Genomic DNA, 26852 nt, shown 5'->3' with positions numbered 1-26852 from the left:
AATTTCAGTATATGAAAATCTGAGAAATAATTTCAAAATCTTAGCATCACACACAGATGGGATTCCCTCAGAGAGAAATGTTCTAAAATAAGATTTCGTTTTCAAGTTTTTGCAAGAACAAAAACAATTACAAATCAGTGACATACTAATTATTTTTTTCTTACAGAAACAACTTGGAAAATATTTACCTTTCTCCAGTCAGTTTTTTATTATTTTATTTACCATGAGAGAAGCACTTCATTAGCTTTCACCCATTAAAGCTGATTTTACTGTTAACTCTGCATTTTGGAATAATACAAAATACATGGCTAATATGCCCACAGCAAAAGAAGGAAGGATAGTTGTGATCTACAGAAATAGTTCCTGTATGGTGCTTATTTCCAGCTCACAGAGCTGTTTCTGGACATCTGTGGTTAGAAAAATGACCCAGTAAGAGCTGAGAATTTATACCATAACTATCTCTAAAAGAAACTGGAAGAGTGCATTTTAGTGCAGTTTCTGTATCCTTTAGGCCAATGCCATCAAAGCCATTTTGTATTTTCTAGCGAAATAAATCTGTTCAACTCACATAATCTCATTTCATGTTTCCTCTAATTAGATTGTTTTTTTCACTTCTCACCACTAGAGGAATGCCTGCTGCATATCATCATCTCAAGAACCAGCCCAGCCAGAGACAACTGCTGCTGTTTCTCACCCTGACTAAAGCTAGCTGGATAAAAATAAATTTTCTTCTTGTCTTTGATTGTCTATACCAGTACTGTTCTACATAAGAAAATACCTGGTATAGTAGCTACATGCTTTTACTGAACAGGATTACTAGTTATTATTATTTTCATTTTAATAACTCAGGCATTGCCAAGACCAACTCCACAAAACACAAGGCTAATTTTGGCAACTTCATAGGTATGATTGTGATTTAAAGGACCAAAGAAAGCCAGAAAGCAGTAGGAAATTAACAACTATCCATGGAGGCACTCAAAATAAGGGAGAACGTTTATGTTTTTTGTCCTCAGAGTCCAGAACTATTATTTCTCAAAAGGAAATTGAATTTGGATCCTATGAATTCTTTACAGTGCTTTCCCCAAGAGCAGGAGTTAATACCTGTATTATGGAGAATTACATTATTGCCTAAATTCATAAATTCAAGCTACATCTTCCTTGCAGTTCACTTCCTGTGACATTCTGTATCTCCTATTTGTATGTCAAACCTTACTGTAGCACTTGCCTTTTAAATGGAAGAATATGCAGAAACTGTGGAGGGTATTTAAATTAGAACAAAGCATTATGATCATAATATTAACCACATGTGATTACATTATCTTCTTCAAAAGCACTGTAAGAAGGGGGAGGGGGGTGGGGTGGGAAAAGGAGTCAATATATTGGGTACAAAAAAAGTGTAGTATGGATTAAAGTCCCCAAAAAAATGTAGCCTTGCCTTTGACAGGTGCATTACATCTACTGCCAGATTTATGGCTTTCTCTCTAGTCTTCATTCCAGCATCCTCTGTCAGCTTGACGCACCTGTACATTTTGAATTGAACTGAAGAGACAAGGAGATGAGTTTCTTCTGAGATTGTAGAGAGAACTTGTGAATCAAGTGTAAGAACTGTTAAGGCACCTACAGCATTCCTGGAAAGGATGGGATATTATAGTAAAATGAAAGTCAAGAACTACAACAGGCATGTGGTGTGTATGCATATATGAAATTATTTGCTGGCACCTACCAGTCCATAGAGTGACAGCCTGCAGAAGAAAATCCACGTCAGTGCCCTGCTCTACAAATCTTGGAAATCACTGGGAGCCTTAGAATTAGAATAGATACAATTTGTATGTCCTGGGCAAGGATAATAGCGAAGATACACAGACAAACCTGCTCATACAGAAATCAAAAATCTTTCTTATGTACTAAATATCCCACTAGCAGAAAGGCAATTTGGTTTGTGTCTAAAGCACCGTGCTCAAAATCAGACTTTGTTCCATCTCTTGTCTGTGATCCAAGAGTAGGTTATTCCAGTGACTTGCTTGTCTCAGTTTTTCCTCCTCAGGGAATTAACAAAAGTTAAGTCTCCTTTGCAAATGTTTGGATTTAAAGGTGAAAAGTACCATTTGGACATATTACTAAAATAATCTGATGAACTAGGAATTGTCACATTATTTTAGGAAGTCTATGAAAATTCATGGTTACTATAATGCATTATTGTCATACACAAGAGTAACATTTGCAAACAGCTTATATCCAAGAAATCAAAAAAGAAAGAATTAAAGGAAAGACATGGTGGATTCTTCCTCACAGAGCCTTAGAGGGCACAAAATTACTAATAGATGCTTTTTCCATACAGCAAGTATCTTTGGCTACTATATTTATATTTTAACATTTATAACATATATTAAAGTACTATCTACAGCTCCTGTCCAGTTTGCCTTAAAGCTTTTATTTAACAGACACTTAGAGAAGTTATTTTTTCCTAAAGTAATTACAGATGAGAGTCAAATAAAGTATTAAAATAAATATTTTACCTGGTAGAAAAGACTATTTTAATAAAGAATTAAAAATAAAATAGTTGCACGTTCCTACAGAAAGGAAATACATCAAAAAACAGTATCTCTGTTGAAGGTGTAAAACTTGCTTAAAAATCAATGAAAAATGTAACTTACTGGAGAATAACAACACTTCCTTCAAAGCAAAGTGGTGACTGAAATGGAATGTATTTTGTAAGAACTTCCTTGCACTCATCTTACAACAGATTAGTAATGAGCAGATGAATTGTTTATTTCAGAACAACTCATACATATAATCATGATTTTAGAAAGTTCACACGCAACAGATTGTGGTAAGAATTTGTATATTTTATTATCATTTCATTCCACCCAACTGCAAACAAAGAAATCATTCAAATTATGAAGAAAACATACTGGAATGTTGATTTTAGCAGGTTTTTGTTTTCCTAAATTCTCCTTTGTAAGACAGAAATCCTGGATTTTAAAGGGGAGAGATGTGAAGCGTAAGTATAAAACTTTATTATTTTCATAGAATACATAATACTCAAAACATTTTTAAAGTTCTCAATGTTTCTAAAACATTATGGAGTTGATAAACAGTCATAAATTCAAAATAATTTTTTAAAAAGTGGTTCTCAAAATAAATCAACAATTCCCTAGTGCATTTATAAAGATAAAAGATCAAAAGCAGGAACTGGTATCTTTGCTTCCAGTGTTAATTAGTAATTAAAAATGTTAACTTCATTAGTACCTACTCTGAAATGGTTTGATTTTTTTTCATTTTTTGGTGGGGAATGAAGATGTTACACAGACAAATCCTGCAACAAAAGTCATAAAAATTAACCAGTTTTGAAACTGCTTGCCTTCATCACAGTTAAAAAAGGATATGAAATTGTATTATTTTCTTTTACATACACATCTTCCTTGTAGACCGCAGCTTTCAGTGGGTCTGGAGTTGCATGTAGTGGCATGCATTACATAATTCTACTGGCCAAGTAACACCCTTCCTTATGACAGTACAGATATGTCTGATAATTTTAAGAAGAAATAAAAATATTAGCATCATTTTTTGGCTTCATACAGAAGCTCACAGCTCCTACTATTTGGCTCAACTGCAAGTCCTAAAGAAGAACTTCCTGTATTTGGGGCAAGAGAGATAGGACGGGCCTTGCCACCATTCCAAAACTGAGTAGCTTAAGTGAATGTCCCTGCATGAATTTCAAGTGTCTTCCACTTGCAGTTTACTTGATGTCTCCAATCCTGATCCCGTTTTCACAGCTCGATATTTCCTGCATACAAGGTAATCATCAGGATAGCAGTAAACCCTGTTAGTAAACCAGCATTCTGAATAAGGAAGAATGTAAGATCCGTCTTTCTTCCTGTCACTTTCTCCCGCAGCATATCGTTCATCTCTGGGAACTGAAAAAGGGATATTTTCAGGTAAGTATTGCCATCTCGTGGTAGCATGCTTAATTTAAGGCATTAAGAACAGAACCATATTGCTGTTCTGGACTGAATATAGAACTAACAGAGGGTGAAGGCAGTTGCAGGAAAATATCACCCTAATTACCCTGAAAAACTACTCCACCAAGGATGGCAAGGTGAAAGGGTGTTTTGTTTTCCTCTGCTGTGGCTTTATCTGGTTGTGTCTCATGTGAATTTTCCCTTTTTGATTCCAGCAGCCTCTTGGGTTCCAGTTGTTGGTCCATGTATTGCTAGGAGCAGCCGCCCTTGTAATGCTAAATGTTTTGTTTCTTCCTCCACTGCTATAAAGTGAAATCCTTGTCTACAAAACAGAAGATTGGGATTCTTCTGCTTTATCTAAAGGAAAATGAAGTGAAGATGAAAACACAGACAACCCCTCAGAAATCAGAAACCTTCTACGTGTGGAAGGTCTGGTGGGCTCATCAGGTCAAGCAAGGAAGAAGAGGAAGACACGTGGTGTGAAGCTGGTGGTAACAGACACAATATAACATTACAGTGCCACAAAGGGATTCTTTGTTCTGTAATACATACTTCAATGGTTAACAAAAGAGCAAAGGGTAATTGATGCCCTGCTAACTGCAGAAACAAAGATATTGCCTCTGGAGCCAGTGGAGGTGATAGCAGAAGAGCACAGGCATGATGTTCCCTGCATGGGATGATTCAGAGTATGTGTTTGCTGCAGGTAAAGTCAACTAGAGTGGCTTTTAAGAAATAAGCCTTGAAGTATTCTCCCGTTCTGCTGAGAAGAGTATAACCAGAATACAATGAAGACAGTTTATTTCAGCCCTGGTTAGGAAGCCTTCAGGCTGGGTGACTCAGAAACTGTATATTTCTTTGATCTCACAACACAAAAACATTCATTCAAGGTAACGTAACTCTTGAAGAACAGGCTAAGGTTAACGGGAAGTGCCCAAAGCTTCCCAGAAATCGTTCCATATCTCCGTCACATTCTTGCACAACAGCACAAAACCAGATTAACTTCATGCCATACAGCAAGGCTCATTTGTGCACACACCTCAGCATACATTCCCTCCTGCCCACAGCCTCCCCACTCAGTGATTCTACTGGCAGGGGTTGGACTATGCCAATACTGGAAGAAAAAAGTACAGCAAAAAGAAAAGGAGGAAAGCATGACATTCCAGTCCATCCTACCTGCTTCTGGACAAGCGAACAAGAAGTGTGTGAAAATCGTAAGAAAGTGGAAAGCCAGATCTCTGTACAGAGCACTTCAATACCCTATTTCAGACTTTTTAGGGGGAAGAAAAATTCAGATAGGTAACTGATACAATCCAAAAACCTATAAAAAGAAAGAGAGGAGGGTACAGGGAGAGAGACAGATAGAGAGAAACAGAGAGAACAGAACAACAGGTACAAAGAAAAGAATGTTACCTACTTTGATGGATTTAATAACAAACTTGAGTTACTATAAATTTACGCCATGAATTTTACACATCAGAGTTCAGTACATTACTATTTGTTATATGAGTGAAGCAAAATGAAAAACATTCGCAATTAAGGTACTGCAAGCTTATAAAATAAACTATTTATATTGTTTATAACTCTAACAACTTATTAAATCCTATACTATTACCTAAACTATAACAGCATTTAATAAAATAGTCACTATAAATATATGACAGCTCCTAAATGCACATGGAACCAAACTAGGGTCTCAAATCTTTTCAGATTCAGGCCTCACTCTTCCAGCACTGCACTCAAATGGATTCTCATGTGTCAAATGTAAACACCTTTTCACCTGTTGCATCTGTTCTTAAAACACTAAATTAAACATAATAAAACTTCAAACTCTTGAAAGATCTTACTCATTTTGAAAAAAAACATCATCATAAGAGGAAATTATGGAAAACTTCTAAGTGCCTGTGAATCCATATTTTTTTCCCCCAATGCCTAAATACAATCTGGATTTTAGCACAATTTCTTTTCCATATATCTTCTAGCACACTGAAAAATAAATGGTAGACATACTATTTTGAATAGAACTCAGCAAAATTTTTTGTTTGTACCATGAAAATTAGGCTGGTACTCTTTAATTTAAACCAGGATCTAATTTAAATCAATTATTTCATTACAGTTTCATTGAGTTGAATGAAAGGTAGTTACACGACACCTTTCATTCAATTCAAAACGTAATATTTAACTTAATTCTTTTTACCTTTCTTTTTCTGTTTTTTTTTCACAACATGGTTTAAATAGACAAGTGAACCTTTTAAAATAATAAGGTGAAATACTGTGACACTTTAAAATGCTGGAAAAGAAGTGTTTATACACTTTTTATTCTTTGACTAAACCAGGCCAAATTCATGAAAGGCTTGTCTCTGTCTAAAACTCCTTTTCAATAATATGGTGGGGTGAAAGGCTTTAGTGTTTCATGAATAAGCATAACTTGTTACCAATACGAAAGGCTTTATAAACCTCCATTAAGGGTTTAAGTGACAATATTCTATTATTATTATTATTATTACTACTATTGTTATCAGTCACTGGCATGAGAAGGAGAAAATACTAAATTCTACTGGAGAGACTTAGTGGAGTATATGTTTGGGGTTTTTTTGCAGATAAATAAATAACTGAAAATGAAATTTTATCTCACCATATCTGCCAGAGAGATGTACAGGAACATTCCACCGGCTATAGCAAAGATGATGTTAGGAGCAAAGTTGTTGCCTACTAATATTCCAAAGGCCAACCCAACATAACAAGAACATGCAGATAGGAAATTGAAAAACAGAGCCTGCCGAGTACTCATTCCTGCATTAAGCAAGATGACAAAATCCCCTAAAAGAATAAAAAGAGAAAACCATCTTCAGAAAATTATATTGTGGTTATATTCCGATTTCAAAGGAAGTCTGAAGAAAAGACATCATATCCCTGTGTTGTTTTTCTTTATTCAAATACATGATGAGGATTTCGCTTCAATACTACGGAAACTGAAATACTCTAAACAAATAGTGATGCAAGATTGAGCTAAGAGCACAGGAACACACAACTACCTATGATGATTTCTGATTCTAAAATTAATTAATACAACACTGTATGCAGCAGATATAAACAGGATAATTAGTACCTGTCCAATATATGGTCCCAGCTTCCACCCACCTGCACTTGGGAACTTCCTGTGCCAGATGTGTGTTTTGGTATTCAGTAACTTTTTGATGAATATTTTTTCTATTAATTTGTCTAAACTTTCTTACAACTTCTGCCAACTTTATGCCAACACAACCACCTACAACGGTGATTTCCACAGCAAATAATATGTGTAATAAAGTTCCTTACCCAGTTCATGAGGAAATTCTTCACACAAGATGGCTATGGAGGTACTAAGCCCTTGAAGCAGAGACAAAGTGAAAGAAGCCCCAATAGCCAAGCCATCTATGAAATTATGTACGGCATCACTCAGTGTCACCATCCAAGCAATGGTCCCAATCTTTGACAGTGGACGCCCCTTAAGACACTGGCATAAGCTGCTTTGGGTGGCTTCTTCCTGGAAAAAAAAATAGAATAAAACAATGACACAAAACACTGAATAAAGAAGCCAATGAATTTGCTTCTCTCTTTAAATGAATGCCAAGTATAAACTCAAGCACTGCTGCATATGGAGACCAAATTGCTTGGTTCAAGAAGCAAATGGCACAGCAGTAGTACCAAATGTTTTTTCTGTTTCAACAAGGTAACATGCAGGACCCAATCACTCGTCTGACTGCAAAGTGTCACCTGGATACCCTTCAGCTGAGACAGGAAGCAATTCAGGCCACAGTGGTCTGAACGTCTCTCTAGAGTCACTGCCAGATAAAGACAGTCCCAAGCCTCCTCTGCCAGCTCTAATAAGCATGTACAGTGAGAAGGATCTGATCTCAGTGACTGGCAGCATTTGTATTTAAAACAACTGGCACTACCTCATGGTTTCACTGAAGACACACTCAGCTACCACAGTAACAGAATTCTATCTACATGATATATATGATGTGTCTATACTGTAGAATGTGTCTACACTATAGACACATTCAGATATTCCATAAAGTTTATTTCTAATTTTGGGCAATGACAGTCAAGTCCAGCTATTCAAATTAGTTTCTACAAAGTGAATGTTCAATAAAAACAGTGGTGGCTAATTTTGACTGCACAATTAAAGGCTCGGAGCATGAAATCAATAGGCTAATATGAAACTGCAGTGCACATACACTCCAGGGATCTTACTAATTCTTCCCAGAAGTGGAACTAATTTATACATGCAGTGCCATGAAATAATGAAAAACCTGAACACACATAAAAAGAACTGCTATTTTAACTGGGAGCTCAAATTAAGCTCCCCTAAAAGTTCCTGGTTACCCATTTGTTGAACTTCTGTACACACTGTATTTACAGACTGTTTGCAAGCATTATAGTATTTCCCCCATTAAAAAAAAAAAATGCTTATAAAGCATTAACTAGTGCTCACTTACTAGAATACATAAGCAGTAATATATACATCTGTGTGCCTACAGACATACATAGCACAAAATCACACATTAGTTAAGGTTGGAAGAGACCACAGTTGCTCATCTGGTCCAACATCGCTCCTCAAGCACATGGCACAGGATTGCACCCAGGCAGCTCTTGGATATCTCTAATGAGAAAGACTCCACAACCTCACTGAGCAATCTGTTCCAGTGTTTGGTCACCCACACAGTAACAAAGCTCTTCCTCATGTTCAGGTGGGACTTTCTGTGCATCAGTTTTTGCCCATTGTCTCCTGTCCTGTTGCTTGGCATCACTGAGCAGAGCCTGGCTCCATCCCCTTGGCACCCTCCCTCCAGATGTTTATAAACACCGAGTTCCCCTCTCTGAACAGGCCCAGCTCCCTCAGCCTTTCCTCATTAGAGTTGCTCCAGTCCCCTCATCACCCTCGTGGTCTCTGCTGGACCTGCTCCAGGAGCTCCATGTCCCTCCTGTGCTGAGGAGCCCAGAACTGGACTCAGCACTCCAGATGTGTCTCACCAGGGCTGAGCAGAGGGGCAGGATCACCTCCCTCGACCAGCTGGCAATGCTCTTCCTAATGTACCCCAGGATACCCATGGCCTTCTTGGCCACAAGGGCACTGCTGGTCCATGGACAGCTCGTTCTCCACCAGGACTCTCAGGTCCTTCTCTGCAGAGCTGCTTTCCAGCAGATCAACCCCAGCCTGTCCTGGTGCATGGGGTTATTCCTTCCCAGGTGCAGGATGCTGCACCTGTCTTTGCTGGATTTCAGGAGGTTCTGCTCTGCCCACCTCTCCAACCTGTCGAGGCCCTTCTGAAGGGCTGCACAGCCCTGCGGGGTACTGGCCACTCCTCACAGCTTTGTGTCATAAGTGAACTTGCTCAGGAGGCACCTGCCCCTTCACCAAGTTTTTGATGAGTAGGTTAAACAACACAGAGCCCAGTGCTGAACCTTGGGGGACACCCCTAGTGACAGGCCTCCAATTACACCCTGACCCACTGAAATCTGCCATTCAGCCAGTTCTCAATACACCTCACTGTCCACTCATCCATTCCACACTTCCAGAGTTTGCCTGTGAGGATGTTGTGAGAGACACTGTCAAAAGCATTGTTTAAATTAGGGCAGGCAACAAGGCAGTGCTCTCTCCTCATCCACACACATCTCCACTTCTTGAATTAGAAGGATACAGAGGAACACCTCCTCCTTAGGAGAAGGCAAAAGAGGATTCCAATAAATTTTCTTTAGTTATTTAAAATAATGTTGCAAGTTGTTTTAGTTTTGCCATATGCAAATACTACCAGACAAACTGAATTTTGAACTTCAAGGAAATGAAATTATTAATAAATTCTTACAAAATCTTTAAGGACAGAGCTGTAAGGTCTGTTGCATGATTTGCTTACAGGACTCTTATCTGACTACATTCTTGTATGTAGGAGCTGCCTTGGGACAGGACAAAAGTTCAGGTCAGGAATTTCTGATTCAGGTGCCTATTGCACTGCCTGGAACTCATAGATAACAAAGCCTTGGTTGAGTAGTGCCAAAACTGCCACAAAGCAGCTCCTATTCAGTCCACAGGAAGTTCTGAAATTATACTTTTAGGATGTGAAAATGAGCAATGGTATCAAAAAGTGAGGAGTTTCCCTGCTGACTCAAACACATAAGTTTTAGATTTGTACTACACGCTCGTCTTTAGTTTTTAAAGGCTTTCCTCTCAACATTTCCTCTAACACAGCAGTACCAATTAATTTTTTGAGATTATTAATTTGTACCTGTACTATTTCCACTTGAGGTAGGATCACTTACAAGTAACAGCTCTCTCTCTCTCTTAATCCATGCGGACAAGCTGAACGTCACTTTAAGAAAGAAGTATCATAAAGCAAGCCACACAAAATACATGAGCATAAGGAAACCCAAATACAATTAGCACAGCTCTTCTACCAATTCATCCAGCTTCCTGAGCTAAAGATCTGTTCCCTATTTTTTTCTGTTCTCTGGTGACTATCCTTCAAGCTGACTACTAACTGGTGGAAGCATTGTTTTGTAGATCATCCTGATTTCTGCCTATAGCACATTATCTTTCTTGCACATGTTTCTAGCTTCACTGAGGAAAGGGAGTTTGATCTAATGCACAAATTTTAATTTTAAATAATTCACCCATTTTTTCCACTAAAAAGAACATTTTAAGTAATTTCAATTAATTTAGGATACCAGTACTGATTTACTTCTAAAAATTACTTTCTTGATCCAAACTTCTAAAATGCAGATAAAACCATAGTTTATAAACTAGGAATCAGTTTCTGAGATCCTTCTGTTTTAGATAGATAGATAGATAGATAGATAGACAGATATGTATGTGACTATCCACCATTTGCATTTACTCTGTAGCTCTGAAGCATCATCTCACATGTAATCCATTTTAAATAATGTCTTGACAACTTCTCTAAATCATATAAAGTACAATGAAATGGTTTTTCTGGATTTACATTCTGAACTTTACTAGATCATGTATCCAGTAGAAATAGATGAACAAGTAATACATATTCTTCTATTCTTCATGTTTAAGATAAGGCAGACTACTGACAAAATATCCTACAAACATAGGTTTCCAAAGCAAAAAATTAACAATGTCTGTCTCCTCTGGACTATTTCCACTTTGTCATGGTTATTTAGCAAACATCAAAAAAGATGCCAGCTGAGGAGCTCTGTAATATCCAGCTGGACTATCTGGTTTAATTTTTATTATTAGTGCGTTTCTACATCATTTGTATCTCCACAGTTCATGGTAAACCAAAGACATCCTTGGTATTTATGCTCCTCTAAGGACATGGGGCTTTTTAATTTAAAAAGTAATGGCCTCTCCTTCATTCCCAAACTTAAGAAATTATACAGAGTCTCTCTTATTTTATCCTACAATATCTCAGATTACTATTGCTATTTCTAATGCATGTCTGATTCCCCTCAGACATGAACCAGACATGTCCTCTGGAAGAACCCACAGGGCCAAGAAAGAATCCTGACACTGCCTCCAGGCAATAAATAAAGGCACTGCAAAGTTTTGTTATAAAGGCCAACAATGGGCACTCAAGAACACAGACATTTCAGCAATTTGTCTCTCAAATAACTTTCCTTCAAAGTTTCTGTTGTCAAGCCATATTTCAATGCATAGTAGATACAAACTTAGGGTAGAGCATGAAGGTTTCCAAGGTTGCACTTACTGCTGCAAGTGAAAATATAAAGTAGATGACTAATTAAACATTTACTCTGGCAGTCCATCTCTTCAGGCATTAAAGGAGAGAATATAGATGGATCCCCATGGCTGAAAACAGTTACCACACCTTGGCACAATCAGGCTTCAGACTTCCTCTTTAAAGACTTCATTTTGATTTCTGACTACTCTGTATTTGCCCTCTTTAACAAGCTCTCGATTTTGAGGACACATTAAACTTCTCTTGGGTACACATTAGTTTATGCCAAATGGTTTTGTCTCAAATACTATATTCTTGTAAAGCTGAATGCTTACCAACCTCCTGTCTACCTAACTGCCTTTTTTGCCTTTTACCTAACTCCTTACCCTAACTGCCCCAAAAAACCTTGGCCACATTGGGCCTCCCCTGACCTGGCCCCTCTGAGTCCCACTGGTGGAGGACAAAAGCAAAGATGGCTTTTTTGTTGCTACATAATATCATAGAATCATAAGGTTGGATCTAAGATCATCAAGTCCAACCATTGACCTAACGCTACCAAGACCACCACTAATCCATATCCCTAAGCAACAGCTCTATGCATCTTTTAAACACCTCCAGAGATGGTGATTCCACCACTTCCCTGGGCAATCTGTTCCAATGCTTGACAACCCTTTCTGTGAAGAACTTTTTTCCTAATATCCAAACTAAAGCTCCCCTGGCACAACTTGAGGCTGTTTCCTCTTGCCTTGTCACTTAATACTGGAAAGAAGACACCAACCCCTACTGGCTACAACCTCCTTTCAGACAGCTGTAGAGAGTGATAAGGTCCCCCCCAAGCCTCTTTACTCCAGGCTAAACAATCCCAGCTCCCTCAGCTGCTCCTCACAGGGCCCATGCTCTAAGTCTTTCACCAGCTTTGTTGCCCTACTCTGGACACACTCCAGCACCTCAAGGTCTTCCTTGTAGTGAGGGACCCAAAACTGAACGTAGGATTCAAGGTGCAGCCTCAGCAGTGCCACAGGGGAATGATCACTTCCCTAGTCCTGCTGGCCACACTGTTTCTGTCTCCACAAATAACAGAGACTTCTTTTACTTGTTTTGGTTTCTGTCTCAACATAAAACCTCTGTGATTCCCACAGTATCCAAATACACTGCATTATCACAAGCAGTGCTCACAACATAATGCCTGAAGGTTACTGTACTAGTTTTTCTCTTTAATCATTGATTCAGAAGAATCAGATTCTCACACTCAATGGATTTATGTATTCAGGAACAAAAGACAGATCATTCTGTATGATCAACATTATCACAACAGTAAAACACACTATTACTCTAAGCAAAACAGTAACAACAACAACACCAAAATTAACCAAATTAAATACAAATTCAAATCTGGTTAGATTATATCTCTCTGTCCAATTCATTCCAACACTGATACAACATAGCCTTTTTTGTTAGCTACAAATTGAGTAGTCTTTCAGCTTTTTCAAGCTTGCCCCAAAACCATGTATTTTTTTCATAGGGTTCAACTAAATTATAAGCTGTAAGTCTACAAAAACTTGACAAAAGTAATAAAAATTCATATAAGCTCACCCCTCAGATATGCTTATATAATTGGCAGGGATAAATAAATAGACACAGTTTTCATACCTGTGTTGAGACCACACTGATGGTGTCAAAACCAAGATTTCCATTGCTCTCTATGACAGCTGAATTTGCATAACATGTGCCCCCATTGCTGCATGATGGTGCTTTGGGTGAGTTAGTCTTATCCTGAGAATGATTCTCTTCTCCATTTTCGAAGTAATTATGGCCAGTCTAGGTGACAAATAAACAAGTAGGTAGCTAACAAAAGCAAAGTAGCAACATAAGAAAATAAAGACAAAAAGGAAAAAGTGTGGGGGAGATCATATTCATGCTGCCTTGCTTTCAACACCAAGTGATTGCTGAAATGAACAGCAGTGAACATTTAATTTTTTTAATGAACTCCAACCATATCTACGTTCCTAATTTATCTCTTACTTTCAGCTAATAAAAAACATGGGAGACTTTTCATTTTTATACCTTTATGTAGAACCTCCCAAGCCAGCCTGACTAAAAGTGATCAACATCTGCTGGCTATTCATGGCTGCTTATCAAATAGAGCTTATTAGCCTTTGTCCTTGTATATAAATAAATAAAAACAAATTAATTTCTTCTATTTCTAGCTATTGCAAATGAGGGACAGCTGATCATTGTAACTTTCAGTATTACTTGAATCATAATAAATTTCAGTAGCACTTTGGGAGAAGAAAACTGGAGTGAGGTTAGATTAGGAAGACAGGGCAGTTTCCTTTCACCAATAATAGGCAGGGAGGACCAAAGATTTTGAGGCACCCTTCTCTGAGATATAATTTAGCCTTGCTCAAGTGAGCACAAAGAAGACAAGTACTCTGACACAGGGGTAGAAAGCAAACCCCTGGGCAAGAGGAGACAACTGCAGTGTTCACTGAAGTAGGTCTGTGTACCGGAACTTGGGAAACACAAAGCTGAAGTTACTGAAGGCCAGAGTCAGGCCCTATCAGCACAGCTGCACTTTGCAGATGACCAAGAAGGTATATTTGTCACACTGATTTCTCCTGCCCAAAGACAAGCTCCATGGGCAGACTTCATCCTCTCCACCTCTTACATATTTCCACATTTTTCTGATGTGTTTAGCTACCACAGCAGCTGCTTGGATGTTGAGAGCAACTGGAGCTGACCACACCAACTTCTGGATTCCATTCCCAGAGCTGCTTGTAACTCCCTCAAAAAAGTGAGATTTCTTCCCCTATTCGTACAGGTTTTAAACAGATATATCAGAACACACAGTAATGCTGAATTCCTCACATAAAACAGAAAACCCTACATACATTTTATTCATCTAGCAAGTATCTCAAAAAATATGAAAGATACGTTAAGGCAAGGCTCATTCAGTTAGTGATAGGTTTCATTACCTTGTTATAGAGCTTTAGTATCACTTTAAGAATCCTTTCCACAAAGAAGAGAATATAGAATCCACCAAACACAGCAACAGCTTTCTCAACATAGTTGTCTACTTTCGGGTCAAACCCAAATGCCTAATAGTGAAAAAAAGAGCAATGCAAATTAGTCCATAATCTTAATAATAATTAATAATCTCCAGAAAAACAAACAAATGTCACCATTACCTCTCCATTACAAAAACCTCTCTATTACAAAACCACAGGTTCCCATGAGCAGAAATTGTATAAGATTCCAATTTCATTGCATTTTTTAAACTTGGACAAAATGTTAACCGTGTAGACTATTAAAATTCACTGCAACTTTATCTAATGCATTTCTCTTTTTATTTAGAGGTAGAATAGCCCTTGGTCCTTCCCAATAACAAGACATAGTTCTTGATAGCACTGACACATTCCAGAGAGGGATCATAACTACTGGTACTGAAGCCCACACAAAACTCTTTGGAGATTGCAACCCACACACAGAACCCCACTGCATCATGCTTTTAAAATCAATACACTTTAGAAACTAGTATGCAAACCAAATAATGATTCCCTTTTGCTTACCTCTGGAATGAGCTGGAAAATTGCATTAGAAAAGAGAGTACCAATGGCCAAGCCCACAAAGTAAGTTAAAACCTTGGGGAAATATGACTTCTTTAAGAGAGGAGTTAAAATCAATCCCAGAAGTGATGCCAAGTTAATGATAGACACAGCCAGGAACCCAAATCCCCAAACTGTGGATAAACAAAGAGAAATACAAAATATTTTAGTATAACACCCACTTCAGTCTGCTTGGGATTTCTCTAATTGCTAAATTGGCATGGAACTGGTAAAAGAGTCATTCCTTGGTTGAAATTAAAACTCAAAAATACAAAATTCTCAAAATGTATAGGCAGTTAAGACGTGTATCTGCAGAAAGGAAATATCTGAAAACACTTTCTGAGACAACCATATTAAAAATGGAAACCATTGGCTAGAAGAATATATGGGCTGGCCTATCTGCTGCTAATATTAATGAGATCTTTCTACAATCAATGAAGTATAAAAATAAAGGCTTAGGCCAATAGCTGGAGTAGCTATAGTATAGAGAAAAGACAAAACTTCTTACTGGTCCCAGAGTCAGATCCCATTGGCAATAACTTCTAAGAAACTCTATGACAAAAAACCTGTTGTCTTGGCTGTATTAGATATGAAAATCCTTCCCGATAGGGGATAACTCCTTCAAACCACCCTGAGGAGATATCTCCATTCCTAACCTTCCTGACTCCTCCTCTCATTCAAAGAAATTCTGCTGGTTGAAAATGCTGCCCATCACTGCTTATCAACAGGTGAGGTGATAGATAACTGATAATCGAGTTAATTATCCTAGAGAAATAAAAGTGCATGAAAAAGAGGTTCTAGGTTCAAAAAGAAGGTTGTGATTTAGATCTGCAATGGGAAAAGCCTTTCCTAAGGATCAGTAAATGCACCAGGGTTCAGCATATTTTTGTTTCCTTCACCATAAGCATAATCTTAGATATTTAGTGTTCAGGCACCAGGACTTGCACAAATCTGTACCATAATTATTCTGGAGCCTGCATTGTAGGCTGGAGAGATGTGGTGTTTTTGTTTGTAAGCATTCACAAAGTTGTGCCTCTATGGACAATTTTTTTTTCCCAGGGACATCTGAAATCCCTGTGAGTACAGAGAAAAACTTCAGAAGTTGTGCTAAAGAGGTCTCAAGTGATGCCGCAGAACTACGAAGTAATCCACACAGAGGGTTCATCTTTAAAAATTAGCCACAGAAATAATTAATGCCAACACAGTGTTGCCTAAATGAGAACATTTTCATATAATCCAGAAAGTTGTATCACTATAAGCTTGTATGTATGTAGGGAAGTTACCATAAATCCCTCTGTGCACAGCAGAAACTAACAGATCAGATTATGGTCAGATATTTTCTGGAACATAACTGGCAAACACACTGAGCTAGGCTCCTCATCTGCAGCTGGGATGTCTCTACTCTGCACAGTGTCACAATGTTTTTATAAAATGAATTTTATATTATGTCAAGAACAGAAAGCATTAGAAACATTCAAAGCATTTGCAAATGTATCAATGCCAATTATAACATTCATTTGCCAATTTTGAGAGAGCTACATGGAGAGAGGGAAAAACACACCACTGGATATGGGTAGATTCACTAAGATACACAGATTAATTTTTATTAAACTAAATTACAATTAAGATTGCAACTAATTTTTTTTAAATCAAATCTATAATAAGTGAGTTTCCAGCATTATCATGAGTCAGAAAACACTAAGTTTGGGATTACTACAGAAGAACAAGAGTATTTTAGTTTAGTGCATGGACATCTACCCATATTGTGTGCAAAAATGTACATTTTAAACTGTGTTGAAAAAATTCCAAGACAACCAATGTTGCCAAAGTTCCTGCATTAATGACTGTATTTCACAATATCATGTATGCACTGCTGCCTTAAAATGGTTTTATTCATTAGGACTCCATCCACACTAGCCTTTTCATGAGTCCACACATCTCAGAAAGCTGGGTAGTCTGACTTTATGTACCCAAGCAGGGCACTCAGCCACAGTGCTAATTCTTCCCCGAGACTGATGGCTCAGTCGAGTTTTCCTAACTACTAGTATTCTTTCAGTCCCTAAACCATAGCCCAATAAAGACACAGCCAAGATACCCAAAGGCACAAGAAATCAAAAAAGTAAAACTGCAGGAGTGCAAGTAAGATGCCCTCCTTAGAACACTGCTGCTCAGCACTGTTCCTTCTAAGAACATGTAGGCTCAGGCTCTTCCTTAACCTTGTTCTGGGATGAAGGGGAAGAGCATGAATACCTTTCTGAAGAAGTCAAGCAGAGAACACAGAAAGTGTTTGTCTTGGACATGAGGAATGCTGTGGGGCAATTTCAGCTGTTTGATGCATCTCTGTACACCTCCCTATTATCTTTCAGAGAAGCAAGTAAGGGGAAAACCTGAGTGTGACCCAAGATCAGATAGGTTATTTGGGAGTTTTACAAATCCCAGGAATAAAGACATTAACATATGTTGCTTTCCAACTTCTACTCTACTTTGGCATCACTTAATTTTTATTCTGAGTAGCTGCTCCTAAAGCTCATTGAACTGGTTTCTTCTGCACATCATTGATATTCTGGAAGACAGTGTATTGTTAGGAGAGTGGGAGTCACTGGGGAGAAATTTCACATAGTCACAGCTGGAATCAGGCATGGAGGACTTTGCTCCATGGGCAGTAACTGAAATCATAGGGTCTCAATGCCACTGTGATACAGATTTGGGTTGTGATGGGGTGGGGGTGTATAAATCAACAGCTGCATTGGGCACTGGGCCTTTCTAGGAATCTCTGTTCAAGCAGGTACCACTATGTGTCACGGTGGTTTAAAATGCCCTAACCATTGGCCTTGCAGGTATCTTGTGCTGCAGCCAAGGGAGGGGCAGTGAGAAAGCTGCCTTGCTTATCTGGCTACTGGACATTTCTTCTGAGCTGGCCAGATAAAAGAAAAACAAGAGGGATGGTCTAAGTAGCTTAGGAGGCTATCTGGAGGTCAAGGATTCCATGTTCAACCTACTTAACCAAACACTCCCCCCCCCCCCCCAAACAAAAAAAAAAAAGGAGAACAACAGACCCTACTCTCCAATGCGGATCTTATGGTCTTCTTGGTAACACGTGTCTCCATATAATACAAGCAATCTAGAGCAGTCATACTAAATTAGTACCATGGTTTCAGCGATTACTCAATTAGAATTCTAATCTTTCACTCACACAGCAAAACATTCCTATGTTTTAGGAACAATCTCTTAATTCTTATTAAAGATTACCACCTATATTAATCAGTGTTATTAATACTAATATTTCAAAAGTTACAAAAAGCATTTCTGTGGCTCTTCTTATGAATACTGACATTAGACACTAGTAATCCAACATCCTAACTTCTAACTTTAATTCCACTGACTCCCTTGGAACAGTTACGTTCATTTAGAATACTGATTCAAATAAGACATCATATATTTGACACTTCTTAATGCAACAAGTTATTTCTTTAATCAGATAAATATTCCCTGTCCAATACTTTTTACTGCACTGTACAGTTCTGTGCACTATAAATATAGAGGAAGAAAGAAGATGAAGGCTACTTAACCATGTAACAATCTTCCTCACAGAGAGGTCATCACTGAAGATGACATGAAGCAGGAGTCAGAATTTGGAAAGAATATGAGTATTTTTTCTCAGTAAACCATCCACTGGCTTACCTGACAGTCCCCCCACTCATATGCAGCCCAAGTAATTTTAACTTAACCTGCCTCCATACACACAGATTCCACCAAGTCTCATTTCCCACTGCAAATCACCTGCACAAACTTCCCTTCTGTAGATTCATCTTTTCTTCTGTTAACCAGGTATGAGTCCTTCGGTTTCAAGACACAAACCATTATCCAAACAAAACAAGTCAGAAAGGCTCTTCCTTAAGTAGGCAAAATATTCCATACCTTTTAGTCAGTTCTTTCACATTTCTTATAGCATTTTAAATAGATCACTGTCAAGAGATACCAATTTTGTTTGGATAATCTGCTGACCTAAAACAGCAGTTTATATTCCCTCTTTGGAACCATATCTTCCCAAACAAGAGACACTCCTGATATTTCTAGATAAATACTTACTATTCCTCTAAGAAAACTCCACTCCAGTCACAGCATTAATGCAAGTAATAGTAACTAACCTTGCAAAGAATATGGTTTAGATGCGTCCACAAAGCTTTCCTGATGATCACACGGGTGAAAAATTAGCTGTTGCAAAATTGCAGGACATATTGTAGAGAAGCTGGAATTTGATATGTGACTGTCATTCGGTATCCCATGTAAAGAAAAGATTTCTTCACTAGTCAAGCACTGAAACCAAAGGGGATTTTGACAAAACATTAATGCAAACAAAAAAATAAGACATACAATGAGAAATCCAAGATTTACAACATGGAGGTACTGTAATGCATTGTCGAGGAAGTCTACACAATGTACACTGTGTATGAAAATACTGTGGTTGCTTGATGTGAAGCAGAAATTATTCTAATTACTTTAAGTTAGATAAATCACAAATTAATAAACCACTAATTTAAGAGACATTTGCAGATCTTTCGCCCTGAGAATTTGGATAGTTAAACCTATATTTTCCAAATATATTTGGAAAAATAACTTCAAAGTACTTAAAACCTAATATACTTACAAAATAATTAAATTTAAGAGCAGACTAGGTACAGTTAAAATCTCAGTAACAAAGTATGCCAGAAAATGACTGGTAATTCAGTGACAGCTTATTCATGTAAGTGGCCACTTCTACTTCACAACAATGCTTCTTCATTATCTCCCCAAATTAACTCCTTAAAAATGGTCTAAATCTAAACTTTTTCAATTGTCTTATAGCAGTAACTCTTAAGGGCAAACATTGTCATGTAAAACCATGCGATAAATGCCTGCTTGGGATCTTCACTTTACCTTTAGATTAAGACATAACATTGTCTGATGGGTCAACAACAAATGTATTTGGCAGTGCTAAACCAGGCCAGGGGCAAGGCAAGGCTGGTTCCTCTGTTTATCATTTTCAACCAAAAAGATAAAATACAAGCCACAAAGTATCATAAAAGATAAATCTACAGAAAAAGGGGGTGTTTTTTATGTGAAATGTTCCAAACTGCTGAAATCTTCCTGTAACACTTTCTGTTCATTTACATACTTTATCTCCTACAATAAGGGAAAGTGTTCTTTTTCTCTGTGTAAACAATAGTTTTGTGCAGTTATTGCTGCACAACAAACACATACCAGGGTTGAGTCTCAAGACAAAAAATATCAAATGTTTTCTTCTATTTGAGACATCAATTACAGCATAACTTTCCCTGTAGCAAATCTCAGTGTGGTTGCAAGCAGAGAGCACTGGAAGCCTTAGCAAAATAAACACAAATGGTCACTCCCTGCTCTTCTCAGATTTGCCAACCTTCAGATTCCACAGCACATCTCCAATAATTCAACATTATTATTTATAAGGCAATTAACTCCTAGAGATAAGCCAGAGTGATTGCAAGTCATTTATTTCATCAGAGCTGCTTCCACTCCTTTTAATAAATATTTTTGTTACTGTCCAAAAGGCGAAAGGCATAAACTCATCACCTGAATGGAACTCTCTTTGATTTACTTGGAGGAAGAGAACATGCAGGCCAATTCAAATGACTTCAGCTAAATTACATCCAGAATGTTTCTGTCCTTCCTCTTTAACAAGCTAATCTAGCAGAGTACTCAGGTACATGCTTGAACTTAAACCTCACTGCAAATTTTAAGGCCATGAGACCCTGAAGACTCAAATATATAGAAGCAAAGGGCATATAATTTCATCTTTCAATGCCAATGCTAATGTCAAAGAAGTATCGTGTATAAAATAAATAGAGCTTATGACAGAAGATGTTTTTTTTCTTTAAAACATATTGCTCCATTTAATCTACATGAAAGTAGTGAGTAAAGAAATTATCACTGAAAATACAGTCTTTAACAGACCAATACACAAACCACTGGAGCTTTCTAAACTGGTTATGTTGTCTAATCATTTTACTGTTAACTCTGCATTTTGGAATAATACAAAATACATGGCTAATATGCCCACAGCAAAAGAAGGAAGGATAGTCGTGATCTACAGAAATAGTTCCTGTATGGTGCTTATTTCCAGCTCACAGAGCTGTTTCTGGACATCTGTGGTTAGAAAAATGACCCAGTAAGAGCTGAGAATTTATACCATAACTATCTCTGAAAGAAATCACCTTTAACTATTTCATTCCTAAAATACACAATAGATTACTAGCATGTTGAAATACCAATACATTAGTATTAACATTAATTCACAAAGATCTAAACAACACTGTAGGTAGGAAAACAGATAATGGAGAGAAACTAAATCAGACACAGCATTAACAAATAAACCTGACACTTGTAACTTTGCCTACACACAAGTATGGAAGTGAGAAATACCATCAGAGAAGAGCTCTTCCATGTGAAATTGAGAAACAGCATTGTATTTAATTACTATTATTATTTTTGATCAGGGATAAAACCCAGAGGATAATGATTCTTATAAATGATTCATTGTTATAAGTCACCTCATACTCTCAGTAAATTCCTACATACACCCAAGAGCTAAAAAACAAGCTTGCATGAGTTCACCAGCACAATTAAAGGATTAATTAAAAGACTGGATCTATTAGAAGCCTTGGACTGGAACAAGGCATGTTTGCACACTGCAAAACTCTGCATTTATATTTTCAGGATAAGTAAATACATTAACCCAGCCACACTGCTGTTAAAACGTAAGATATTTACTTTGTAAGACTGATGCACCATCTCATCAGAGAGAAAATTTAGCCTCGTGGAACAGGGGACTGAAAATGATGTCCTGACTCACCAAGTCTGCTGTCATGTCTGTCCCCTGCCGTGCAGCAAGACCTTATCACAGTGATAAGGTGAGAGGGTTTCCTCTAATGTGACTGTCACTGAGTGTTTAATAAACAATTGTAAAAAATATATAACATAACTGATCCTCCCTGAACTGTTAAAAAATAATTTTTAAAATGCTTTCCTCAAAACTGGGGAGGATTTGAATCATAGATTTTTTACACGGTTACAGAATATTGAGACTTAGAAAAACTTAAACTATCAACTAGGTTATTCAAATAGATATTTACCTTTACCCTGGTAAGCCTCTCCCAAAAATGATCAAACAATATGGGCTTCTTCTAACTGGAGAAATTAATAAAAAATGCTACATAACAACCACCTTCTAAATACATCAGTTCCTTCTCTGATCTTCTGCTGTGCTATTATTGTTGCTCTACCTGTTTTATCTGCAGCATTCCACAAGTGAAGCACTAAAATACTGAACAGCATCCTACACTGCAATTTCTAGATGTTGCCAGATTAAATACCAGCCCAGCCCACCCCAGGGCTGAGCAGTGGGTCCCACAGTAGCAACAGCAAACAATAAATGCAGAGAATGCCTATTCAACAAGGTTTTTTTTTTTCCTCTCTCTGCCTCTATTTTTTTTTTAATTTAGTCTGAGCATGGATAAGAAAAAATAGAGACATACAGCTGTGCCTTCCTAAACTTACTTGTAAGAAATGAAAACATCTAATGTTAATGTGGTAACATCATTGTGTCACTTAGGACAGGTAAAAACTGGATTATAAAATGATCATTCCTTCAATAGGCAGCACTGCATGAGGAAGAGTCAGATGAAGCAGCTCAAATTCATTTCTGTGCTTTAGGGATTTCACACACCCCACAGCATGTGCAAGGCAGCTGTCCATGCTGGGAGCTGAGAACTGTCCACACATACTGAAATTTGCTGAAAATATTGTAGAAATAAGACACTTAGAGGGTACAACAACTAAGCCTATTTAACATCCCAGTGGCCAGGCAACATCAGGTCATGGTGTTGGATCAAGACCCTAAGCCACACTCTGTCACTCTTGTCTCCATTCTTTCAAAAGGACAAGTTGTAAATAGTGAAAAACTACCAAAAAAAAATCCTCAAATCAAAGAATATACTAGCCTGGTTCCAGATTGTCTGTTAAACTTACTTGATTTTTACTCATCCTGAGATGAAAGATTACAATTATTAATTTAAAAATTGATTTAATTTTGTCCAAATATTTTGTTTAAAAAAAAATTCATTACATTCAAACACAGTATTCAGGTATAGGATCTAGACTGGCATAAATATAGATTTAGGAAAGCCAAAAAAGGAAATAGGAGCATGACTTTAGCACCTGCTGATTACATCAAAGCATTAAAAAAGGTGACATTAACAAGCCTTCTTTCCTATACTCATTTACCTTCCAGGTATTTTTTGACCAAAAATTTTGAGCATATAATTTAGTCCTTTGGCACACATGCGTTCAGCTGCCATACTGCAATGAATTCAGTGATCAGAAGATCAAGTATGGCTTAATGGCTTTTCCATCTTGATAATAATGCAAAATACAGAGCAAGTAACAAGTCATCATGTTTATTAGACTGCAGTTGCTAATTATACCCCTATTAGTAGGACTGAAACATATGGCAATTCCACAGTAAGATGTGAAAAAACAGTACTGATCAGTATTTGTGCTTGCTCAATTACCTCTTATGTCTCTGACAAGGAGTCTCAGCTTACATATTACGAAAAGGTAATTACAGAAAAATTGAAGAGTGAAGAAAATACAAACACAAAATAAAAATAATTATTAAAGTGCATGATGAAAGCAAAAAGAGATCAAAACCAGAAGAAATTAACAACAGTTCAATCCAAAATAATGCTCAAAATATCCAGATTCTTTTCTTCTACATTAAAAAATTAGCACCTTTACAGACATCATAGGACACAAGTATACACTCAAACACTATCACCAACAAATTAAATAATTTTTTACTCTCTCTTTTCAAGTCAATGTGGTATCAAAGGAAAACAGAAATCAATCCATTTTCTTTTGGCTTACACATCCAGACTTTTAATTGCTAAGAAAATGGATGAGCTTCTTGTGGATCTTCTCATGAGATTAGTAAGTTTACCAAAATTGTTGTGAATGAGACATTAAAACTAAACACAAATACTGGGATAAAATCACAGAGACTGTTCCTTCCTGCCAGGTGCTGTATCACCTGTCCCCAACAGACAAGCCCTCCACTAAAAATTCCTTCAGGCTTGAGATGAGGGACTCTTTGAAGAGCAGGGGTATGTTATCTTGATTCAAAGAAAGGCCTGCAAGTCATCCCACTAGCTCTGGACACAGAAGTTAAGAACTGAAAGTCTAAGATAAACCTTGCGCCCTGCTACAATCAGGCACTTATGCAGCCTGAATGGGTTCAGCTGCCTTAAGGAAGAACTGACTCACTCTCCAGAGGTATTCACTTTCCTCTATCAAGGATCACTAGACCTTAGGCCTCTGGTGCCTTCCAACACCCAAACTTGTATTAGGCCACTTCATGTCTTCTGTCATAACCAGAAGACACTGAATTATCAACTTGTAAGCACAAAGATTCACAGTGTTTAAAATCACTCACTCGGGGTTTACGTGGTGTGAGTGTGCATTTGCACGAGCCACCTGCCCCAAGTCAGGGACATACCTGACACCTATGAGGGATCAAAATGCACTTGCTTTAATGGTTCAAGCTGATGGAGCAGCCATAAGGCAAATTTTAAAAAAGAATACAAGTAACTCAGCAAAAAAAGTAGTTTTCATTTCAAAAAAGATTTCAGTGTGATACCCTAGATATTATTCAACATGAACACAATTAGAACAGGCCTGTAAAAAATTGTTTCAGTTAAACTTGAAGTTACTTATGAGGAACATGCATTGATAGTAATGAGAAAGAGCATTACTTTTTTTCCTTTCTGTAGCCTGTGCCAAAATCTGTGTATGAGACCTACGTGCTCTTGCAGATGGAAAACCTGAAGGACTGAAGAAACTACTCCTTTCTATGCCCTTTTAAAGAAAGCTGCTTTTCATGGCCATACTCAACACTGCAGACTTGTATTTAGCATGTGTGGCTGGGAATGTTTGTATTTGTAACACATTGAGTTGGAACACTGTTCAATTTGTGAGATTTGAAAACAGCGACTCCTGCAAACACTGCAGTGCTTATACTGAATACTACCTTGATTTCAGGGAAGTGCCAATTAAACCTTTCTTAAACAAAGAGAGCTTATTCAAGGTTTGTCTCCTTCACAGAAAAAGCAGGAGAGCTACTACTCAATGTTAAAAAAAGTTCTCAAGGTCCCTAGAGCCATCCCTCTTCTGTTTCTTAGGGAGTGGAAGCAAACCAGAGAAAACAGTCATTCTGGCTTTCCTTTGGTTTTTGTGAGTAACTTTGTGTCTCTGACTTCTAAACATATGGAAATAGCCACCAATCCCAAAATTTCCCTTCAAGGAAACAAATTCAGTCCAGGATGGTCCGGGTGATTGAAATTACAGACTTTAAAAGTAGCAATGAGATCTGAATTTCTTATGGAGACATTAAACAGATTACAAATGTTTTAAGAATAAATATTCCAGTGAGATCCAGTCAGTAAATAAAACATCTGTTAAAAAAAAAGCTTTTGGTAGATTAATCGATGGATGTACATTTTCCACTCAACTTAGATTAAAGACGTGAAAATTTCTGAAAAAGTTTCTTTACACAAGCAGACCTGTTTGTATAATCAAGTTTTTGCTGTCTAGTAACAACTGTATTTTAACAAGCCCTTAAGATTTGCTTATTCAGGTCTCAGAGGGAAACGCCAGCTGGCTCCCATACACTCCTTGCTGGGGGACAGATGCTATTTAACCGGGAAAAGTGACAGATTAAGAGCCGAGCAGCGAGGACGGAGAGCCAGTCCCGGGGCAGCAGCAGCAGCAGCAGCTGCAGCTCCTCGCTGAGGAGCGGCAGGATTCTCCCGTACCGCAGGCTGCTCTCACCGGCGCGCCGGTACCTCTGCCCGCAACCCGAGCGCAGAGCCCCAGCAGACTTCTGCTCGTTCCCTCCCTCCCTCCTTCCCGGCTTCACCGTGAGGAAACACGAGGCCGGCGAGACGTAGGACAGCTCGGAGCTGCCCCGCCGGCGCGGCTCCCTCGCCCCTGGCCGTTTCCAGCGCCGGTACCTGGTTGTGGTGCAGGTGTGCGAGCGGCAGCGCCGAGCCCAGGGCGGGCGCGGCTCCCAGGCGCTGCAGCAGCGCGGAGAGCTGCCTCGCCGACAGGCTGTGGTTGGCCCCGAAGACGCGCAGCACATCGTCTGCGAAGCTCGTGGCGCTGGGCGCGCCCGGGAGCTGCCCCTCCATCCCGGCGGGACGCGGCGAGTGCGGCGGATGGCACGGCCCCGCCGCGCCGCCCTCGCCCCTGCCCACGGGCTCTGCGGGGCGGGAGCGGGGCCCGCCCGCTCGGCCCCTCCCCGGGGGGCGTACTGGGGACGCGGGGCGGGCGGCAGCGGCGCGGAGCTCCCGGCCGGCGGGGCGCTGACCCGGAGCCGGCTGAGCCCCGCCGTTCGGGAGCTGAGGGCAGCGGGCAGGCTCCCCGCCGGCCTGGGCCACCACCGAAGGTGTCCGAGATCGCCCAACGCGCGGGCGAATGGGAGGATGCGACACTCCCGGTTGCCACCAGCCGCGGTCCGGGGGCCAAGGGTCACACAA

General features: G+C 38.7%; 1 protein-coding gene across 1 annotated transcript; it reads right to left on the bottom strand.

The window, feature by feature from the left end:
• Positions 1–2838: 2838 nt before the first annotated feature.
• On the bottom strand, positions 2839–26504 carry SLC39A8 (solute carrier family 39 member 8). The gene is made up of 8 exons (XM_062493815.1): positions 26328–26504; positions 19398–19566; positions 15214–15383; positions 14620–14742; positions 13295–13462; positions 7278–7485; positions 6595–6779; positions 2839–3917 (listed from the first exon to the last, which is right to left on the bottom strand). Exons 1-8 carry the CDS (start codon positions 26502–26504, stop codon positions 3771–3773), a joined length of 1347 nt encoding a protein of 448 aa, XP_062349799.1. The 3' UTR covers positions 2839–3770.
• Positions 26505–26852: the final 348 nt, after the last annotated feature.

The sequence above is a fragment of the Cinclus cinclus genome, chromosome 5 (genome assembly GCF_963662255.1).
Source record: "Cinclus cinclus chromosome 5, bCinCin1.1, whole genome shotgun sequence".
Taxonomy (NCBI): domain Eukaryota; kingdom Metazoa; phylum Chordata; class Aves; order Passeriformes; family Cinclidae; genus Cinclus; species Cinclus cinclus.
Note: the sequence above shows the minus strand (reverse complement) of the source record. Positions and strands in the feature narration are given on the sequence as shown.

Bases quoted from the DNA above. Each gene is read 5' to 3' on its own strand.
- SLC39A8 (XM_062493815.1), bottom strand. From the start codon at position 26,504: ATGGAGGGGCAGCTCCCGGGCGCGCCCAGCGCCACGAGCTTCGCAGAC. The intron at 7,486-13,294 runs GTATGAAAACTG...TTTTTTTTCCAG, and splicing joins TCAGTGTGGTCTCAACACAG to GAAGAAGCCACCCAAAGCAG. The intron at 6,780-7,277 runs GTAAGGAACTTT...TTATTCTTTTAG, and splicing joins AGAATTTCCTCATGAACTGG to GGGATTTTGTCATCTTGCTT.